The following is an 8,673-nucleotide window of genomic DNA, read 5'->3' as shown; positions in this document are numbered from 1 at the left end:
GGTAGAGCTGCGGCAGAGACATTACATCATGGCTCAGGTATTAAGATATTTTGGAAAAAATCAGCAGTAAACCTTGATCAGAGTTACAAGTTCAGATCCCATCTGAAATGACAAGAGCTTTCAGACTCCCTAGTAGTAAAGACTTACTGCACTGCCTTAGAGGACAATTCCCTGTATTAACATTAATTTGGTGACTCCAATTAACACGTCTCCATCTGATCCTGCTTTAATACTCAAATTAAGATTTTGGAATGACCTGTCTCTGTATATTTCCTGGAGCTTTGTTATTTTTACATACCAATCTTTATGTGTTTGATAAGAAAAATCTCTGCCCCCCCACCCTGCAAAGTTGGTAACCTGAAACCATTATTACCAGATTCCAGATGAGTGGTACACCTCATTTGGGAGGTCCTAAGAGACTTCCAGTGAATCCAGCCAATGTCTCACACCTGAAACGATTTCCCTGTTTTGGGAGTCCTCCCTCTGTGGATCAACAGGAAGACATGGGGATGCTCTTGGGATTGTCTCAGGTGAGGTTGGGTGTGTTCAGGAGGCATTGCCATATCTTTGAATGAAGGCATCAGAGTCTCAATGATCCTTGAACCAATGTGTGTCTCCTTCCTCTCGAGTGTGGAGAAACACCAGGTCAGGGACTCTGAGATTGTTTCTTTGGGCACTCTTAAGAGTGGAGGTCACTAAAGAAGTGATACCTATAAAATAAAGAACCTCGTGCTTGTGGATTTACACATGTAAGTAGAAGAATTCAATGAGTAACCAAACTTCCTACATGCTTAGGTCCACTTGCTCCCCATAAGCTACATTACTCAACATCTATCATAACACTAGGACAAGTTATTAGCTGGGTAGAAGAGAGAATGTAACTACAGAAGCCCTAAAACTGCAAATATGACCCCATGCCCTTGTTCTGCAGACTGCAAATCCAATAATGAGAATTAACATACTTTTGCCTTTCAGAGACACCACTGTGGTCCAGGTAAAGCCTGCCTGCCCTCATCTCCTTCCCTTCCTGAGGGCAGAGCTCTATCCCCACCAACAAACACCCCCCCACACACACACATTTACCAATGAAATGCATTCCTTGAATTATGTGATGGAATTATTGGACTGGAAAGGCCCAACAAGTACTTTGCCAAGAACACGCATTCTTAATGGAGGTGAAACCACCCCAAGGAGGCAAAAGTATATTTTTCCACAGAGTGAAAAAAAACATAGGTATTACAATGATTTGTGGCTCTCTAGAGCACTACTGTGCATTAACAGATAAATGATATATCTGTGGTTAACATTTCAAGAATGGGGAGATGGGGAGGCATTTTGGAAAAAAAATGCCTAAAAAGTTTCCTGAAGGGGCAAAAATGAAAAAGGATAGAGAAACACTGGTCTACAGGTATTGAGTTAGAGGAAGTTCTGGTAAGCACTAATTCCCATAAGACAGAGGAGTGCAAAAAGAGAGGGAAAGTCCATTTGCAAGAATCCTGTACCATTTAAGTCTTTAGCTATGAGTGGATCTTTGCATTCATGACATCCTCTCTCCATCCTCTCTCTCTCTTTTTTTAATAAGTTTATTAATTTATTTATGGCTGCTTTGGGTCCTCGTTGCTGCACACAGTCTTTCTCTAGTTGTGGTGAACGGGGGCTACTCTTCGTTGCGGTGCACAGGCTTCTTGTTGAGGAGCACAGGCTCTAGGAACGTGGGCTTCAGTAGTTGTGGCTTGCGGGCTCTAGAATGCAGGTTCAGTAGTTGTGGCGCATGGGCTTAGCTGCTCCGCGGCATGTGGGATCTTCCCAGGCCAGGGCTCGAACCCATGTCCCCTGCATTGGCAGGCGGACTCTTAACCACTGAGCCACCAGGAAAGCCCTCCATTCTCTCTTGACACCTGTTTTATGCCTCTCTCATTCACAATTTCAATTCTAGGAGCTTTTTTTCATGATCTAGAACTTCCATTCTCTAGAGTGTTTCTATTTTTCCTACAAGAGCCAGCTTCTCATCTCTCTCTTATCATTTCATCTCCTGTACTCATAAGTGAGGAGTTACTATGCAACAATACAATAATACTGACTTCCATGTTTACTTATATGTTTATCAGTGTTATTTATTTCTTCATATGGTTTCCAGTTACTGCCCAGTGTTCTTTCCTTTCAGCCTGAAGGACTCCCTTTAGCATTATGTATAGGGTAGGTCTACCAACAACAAACTCCTTCAACTTGTTTATCTAGGAATGTCTTAATTTCTTCTTCTTTAAAAAAATAATTTGAGTTGAAATTCACATAACATAAAGTTAACCGTTTTTAGGCAAACAGTTGTATTGTGCAGCCACTACCTCTACCTAGTTCTAAAACATTTCCATCATTCCAAAGTAAAATCATTTATACATTATAAGAGCAGTTTCTCTCCATTACCTCCTGCCCTAGTCCCTGTGTATGTACTCATGTGTATGTCTCTATGGATTTATGTATTCTATGTATTTTATATACATGGAATCATACAATATGTGGTCTTTGTGTTGAATTTCCTTCACTTAGCATAATATTTTGCATTTTCATCCAAGTTGTAACATGTATTTCTTTTCATGGCTTAATTCTTTTTCATGGATTATATTCTTCATTTTTGAAGGACAGTTTTGCTGGATATACAATTCTTGGTTGATGTCTTCCCCCACACACAGCCCAACACTTTAAATATGACACCCCCACTACCTTCTGACTGCCATATTTCTCATGAGAAATCAACTGTTAATCTTACTAAGATTCCCTCTTATGTTATGAGTCACTTCTCTTTTGCTGCTTTCAAGATCCTCTCTTTGTCTTTAAGGTTTTTGACAGTTTGATTACAATGTGTCTCAGTATAGATCTCTTTGAGTTTATCCTGCTTGGAGTTTGTTGAGCTTCCTGAACATGTAGATTCATATCTTTTATCAAATGGGAAATTTTTAAATTTTTCAGTCATTATTTTTTCAAATATTTGTTCTACCCCTTTCCCTCCCCTATCCTTTGGGGACTCCAATTATACATATGTTGCTATATTTGATGGATTTCATAGGTTTCTTAGGTTCTGTTCATTTTTCTCATTCTTTTTCCTTCTTGCTCCTCAGAATACATAATCTCCATTGACTTACCTTCAGGTACTAATACTTTCTTCCACTTGACCATATATGTTAATGAAGACTAGTAGTGAATTTCTCATTTCAGTTACAGCACTTTTAAACTTTAGAATTTCTATTAGGTTGCTTTCATAATTTTTATCTGTTTATATATGTTCTCTATTTGGTGAGACAGCCAGGTTTCCTTTAACTCTTTGTGCATGGCTTCCTTTAGTTCTGTAAGCATATTTAAGAAAGTTGATATTAAGTCTTTCTCTGGTAAGTACAAGGTCTGGGCCACCTCAAATTCAGGTTCTACTATTTTATTTTTCCTGTGAATGAACCATACATTCTTGTTTCTCTGCATGCATTATATTTTTTTCCTGTTATTCTTGAAAACTAAATATTTTGAATTTTAAATTGTCATAATTCTGGAAATCAGATTTTCCCCTCCTCATTGGGGTATGTTGTTACTGCTTATTGTGGATAGTATTTGTTTGTTTGCTTAATGACTTCTATAAACTAATTTTTTAAGATTGTATTTTTTGTCATGTGTGATCACTGAAGTCTCTGTTCTTTTACCTTGTTGTTCAGCTAGTGGTAGAGAGATTTCCTTAAACTCTGGAATCAAAGACTAAAATTTCCCAATCTTTACTGTTTGGCTGTGTGTGTGTGTGTGTGTGTGTGTGGACATTCTTTTAATACTCAGCTGGGCATTTTATATCTCTTTGCTTTTGTCTTCACTTGTTGCTTGCCCAGAACCTTGAATATCAGTCAGAGGTGAGAGATCAGGGCTTTTTGATGTTTTCTGAGCAGGCTTTCTACCTTGGATACGTGCCAGGCCTTTTAAATTCCAAATAACATGTGAACACTTTTATAGTTATATATCCAAACCATCTCACTCCCCAGCATTTTCTCCCAGGCATTTCAGTGTACCTATCGTTTGCCTCAACTCATATGTTTTGCCCCAGACACCAGCAGATAGTTCATCTGTCTTTAATTATGCTTGACAATTGCACTCCACATAGCTTCTTTCCCACCTTGAGAGAAGTTTCAAGTTAGGCAAAGTAAAGGTAAAGACTTTTTTTAGTCCTTCAAGGAGCCATAAGACAGGTCAAAACAGAAAACACATTTTTGCTGCTCCAGCAGTAGGAATCCACACAGGGACTGTGGGTTGCCTTATTCAACACTGCCACTGTGCCAGGAAGGGGATGTTAGGGAAATAATAAGTTAAATTACCAAAAAGCTTTCTAACCTGATTTCAGTCACATTTTTCTTGATTAAGGGTTCACTTCTTTTTATAAACCATCAGTTATTTTTCATATTCATGATAAAGTTGATACTGACAGTTTCCCCAGGAGTTTCAGTGTTTTTGTGGAGTGTTGGGACATTGGAGTTTCCTACTCCACTATTTTCTCTGACATCAGTCCCTAACTAGCTTGTAAGCCTTTTTTAAAGTATGCATGTACAGATATGCTCATGTACAAAAACTCTGAATCCTAACCTTAAAAAAGTTTCCTAATATACCATTAGCCTAACATGCAGTACTTATATTAATGTTTTAAACTGTACTTTCAGAAATCCTACTGAAAGATAAGCAAAAAGCCATAATGTGTGACAGGATTTCCAATGACACAGAACAGAGTGTCACCAAATAAAAATGTAAAATGATGTAATATATGATTATATAAGCAATGCAAATTGTGAATATTATAGATATTTGCACTGAAAATTAAACGTTGGGTATATAAACAATGTTTGGAATAGATAATACCAATGTATGAACTTATTAACTCCACATACATGGCATTAAAAAAACATAATTATTGACTTTCTATTTTTGCCTACATGTTAAATAATGAGGTTTGAGGGAAGGTGTAGAGGAAAATAAAAGTGAGGACATAAAAGCTAAAGGACTATATAGATCAATGGAACAGGATAGAAGGTCCAAAGATAAACCCATGCACATATGGTCTCCTTATCTTTGATAAAGGAGGCAAGAATATACAATGGAGAAAAGGCAGCCTCTTCAATAAGTGGTGCTGAGAAAACTGGATAGCTACATGCGAAAGAATGAAATTAGAACACTTCCTAACACCATACACAAAAATAAACTCAAAATGGATTAAAGACCTAAATGTGAGGTCAGTCACTATAAAACTCTTAGAGGAAAACATAGGCAGAACACTCTATGATGTAAATTACAGCAAGATCCTTTTTGACCCACCTCCTAGAGAAATGGAAATAAAAACAAAAATAAAATGGGACCCAATGAAACTTAAAAGCTTTTGCACAGCAAAAGAAACCATAAACAAGATGAAAAGACAACCCTCAGAATAGGAGAAAATATTTGCAAACGAAACAACTGACAAGAATTAATCTCCAAAATATACAAGCAGCTCATGCAGCTCAATATCAAAAAAAAAAAAATAACCCAATCCAAAAATGGGCAGAAGACCTAAATAGACATTTCTCCAAAGAAGATATACAGATTGCCAACAAACACATGAAAGGATGCTCAGCATCACTAATCATTAGAGAAATGCAAATCAAAACTACAATGAGGTATCACCTCACACCAGTCAGAATGGCCATGATCAAAAATCTACAAACAATAATAGTTGGAGAGGGTGTGGAGAAAGGGAACCCTCTTGCACTGTTGGTGAGAATGTAAATTGATACAGCCACTATGGAGAACAGTATGGAGGTTCCTTACAAAACTATAAATAGAACTACCATATGACCCAGCAATCCCACTACTGGGCATATACCCTGAGAAAACCATAATTCAAAAAGAGTCATGTACCACGATGTTCATTGCAGCACTATTTACAATAGCCAGGACATGGAAGCAACCTAAGTGTCCATCAAGAGATGACTGGATAAAGAAGATGTGGCACATATATACAATGGAATATTACTAAGCCATAAAAAGAAACGAAATTGAGTTATTTGTAGTGTGATGGGTGGACCTAGAGTCTGTCATACACAGTGAAGTAAGTCAGAAAGAGAAAAACAAATACTGTATGCTAACACATATATATGGGATCTAAAAAAAAAAAAAAGGTTCTGAAGAACCTAGGAGCAGGAGAGGAATAATGACACAGATGTAGAGAATGGACTTGAGGACACAGGGAGGGGGAAGGGTAAGCTGGGACGAAGTGAGAGAGTACCATTAACATATATACACTACCAAATGTAAAATACATAGCTAGTGGGAAGCAGCTGCATAGCACAGGGAGATCAGCTTGGTGCTTTGCGACCACCTAGAGGGGTGGGATAGGGAGGGTGGGAGGGAGATGCAAGAGGGAGGGGATATGGGGATATATGTATACATATAGCTGATTCACTTTGTTATATAGCAGAACCTAACACAACATTGTAAAGCAGTTATACTCCAATAATGTTAAAAAATAAAATAAAAAATAAAAGCTAAAGGACCAGAAGGCATAGATGCTCTAGACCAACACTAATTTTGACAATTAATCAAACATTAATGCACATGTGAAACTCCAGGTGATCTTGTTAAAATGTAGATTCTGATTCAGCAGGTCTGAGTGGGGCCTTGGATTCTGTATTCAAAGAAGCTCTTGAGTAATGTGACCTGTTGGTCTACATGCCACACTTTCAGTAGACAGGTTATAAAGCATATGACAACTTTGAAATTAAGACTACATTTCCAGATAGTAGTGACAGCAAAGAAAAGGATGGAAGCATTTCAAACTCCCCAACCAACTAAAGGCAGTTAGAAAAAGGCAGTACTTTATTATTTCTTTCACCTGAATTTAAAGGTAACCACATTTCTGTGCTGCTTTTATTATGAGATAATTGAATGTTGCTTTTTTTGCTATATCCTGGCAGTTATTTCATCTACATGGAATCAGGAAATCAAACACATGCTTTGGAATTTCTCCTCTTGGGATTTTCAGCAAAGTCGGAGATTCGGTTCATTCTCTTTGGACTGTTCCTGTCCATGTACCTGGTGACATTCACTGGGAATCTGCTCATCATCCTGGCCATCGTCTCAGACTCTCACCTCCACACCCCCATGTACTTCTTTCTCTCCAACCTGTCCTTTGCTGACATCTGTTTCACCTCCACCACCATCCCAAAGATGCTGCTGAACCTCCAGACACAGAGCAAAGTCATAACATATAAAGCCTGCCTCAGCCAGATATTTTTTTTCATTGTGTTTGGGTGCCTGGACAATTTATTCCTGACTGTGATGGCCTATGATCGCTTTGTGGCCATCTGTCACCCCCTGCACTACACAGTCATCATGAATTCCCAGGTGTGTGGACTACTGGCTCTGGGCTCCTGGTGCCTCAGTGTCATGGGTTCCTTAATTGAAACCTTGACCATTTTGAGGCTCTCCTTCTGCACAAATCTGGAAATCCCACACTTTTTTTGTGATCTTCCTGAAGTCCTGAAACTCACCTGTTCTGACACTCTCATCAATAACATAGTGGTGTATTTTGCAACTGGCCTTCTGGCCGTGATTCCTTTCAGTGGAATACTTTTCTCTTACTATCAAATTGTTTCCTCCATACTGAGGATTTCCTCAGCTGGGGGCAAGTTCAAAGCTTTTTCCACCTGTGGGGCTCACCTCTTAGTGGTTTTCTTGTTCTACGGCACAGGCCTTGGGGTCTACCTTAGTTCTGCAGGCACTTCATCCTCTAGGACAAGTCTGGTGGCCTCAGTGATGTACACCATGGTCACCCCCATGTTAAACCCTTTCATCTACAGTCTGAGGAACAGGGACATGAAGGGGGCTCTGGGGAGACTCCTCAGCAGGGCAACATCCCTCAGTGACAGGACTGTTGCAGGACTCCCATAAGTAGCAAGGATCAAACCTTGCAGGCATTTTTCATGGATCTTGGATGTATCCAAACATCAGTTTATTCTCTTCTAGTCCTGGAATCATTATATCTTACTGTATCTTGATTTTGACCACATTTAAAGACAGTGTATTATATTTCTAGGGTTGCCATGACAAAGTACCACAAACCAGGTGGCTTAAATAACCACCTTTATTGTCTTACAGTTCTAGAGACTAGAATTCTGAAATCAAGGAGTCAGCAGGGTCCATTCCTCCTAAGGGCTCTGATGAAAAATCTGTTCCATATCTAGCTTCTTTTGGTTTGCTGGTCATCTTTGGAATTCCTTAGCAAGTAAATCGCCACTTCAATCTCTGCATTTATCTTCATATGGTGTTCTCCCTGTGTGTGTGTGAGCGAGTTGTGTGTGTATTTGTGTTTGTATATGTATGAGCGGCTATGTCCAAATTTCCCCTTTTTTTGAGAATGCCAGTCATATTAATTACAGACCTAATCTACTCGTCTATAGACCTTGTCTTAATTTGACTAATTATATCCACGACAATCCTATTTCCAAATAAGGGTAAATTCTGAGGTTCTAGATGTTAGGACATCAGAGTATGAATTTCTGGAGGACATATCTCATAAAGCACAGTTTTATCATGTCTAGCTTCAAATGTAAAGTATGGCCAACACACCAAATCCTGCCCTTTTTCTGGTTTTTCTAAATAAAGTTTTATTGGAATAAAGCCACA

At 38.8% G+C, this 8,673-nt stretch overlaps 1 protein-coding gene across 1 annotated transcript; it reads left to right on the top strand.

Moving 5' to 3' along the window:
* Positions 1-1,156: 1,156 nt before the first annotated feature.
* LOC309658764 (olfactory receptor 7C1-like) lies at positions 1,157-8,673 on the top strand. The gene has a single exon (XM_082457779.1). It carries the CDS (start codon positions 6,934-6,936, stop codon positions 7,936-7,938), a length of 1,005 nt encoding a protein of 334 aa, XP_082313905.1. The 5' UTR covers positions 1,157-6,933; the 3' UTR covers positions 7,939-8,673.

This window comes from Balaenoptera physalus (genome assembly GCF_965194825.1).
Source record: "Balaenoptera physalus genome assembly, chromosome: 3".
NCBI classification, from domain to species: Eukaryota; Metazoa; Chordata; class Mammalia; order Artiodactyla; family Balaenopteridae; genus Balaenoptera; species Balaenoptera physalus.
This window is presented reverse-complemented; position numbering and strand designations above follow the sequence as displayed.

Bases quoted from the DNA above. Each gene is read 5' to 3' on its own strand.
- LOC309658764 (XM_082457779.1), top strand. From the start codon at position 6,934: ATGTTGCTTTTTTTGCTATATCCTGGCAGTTATTTCATCTACATGGAA.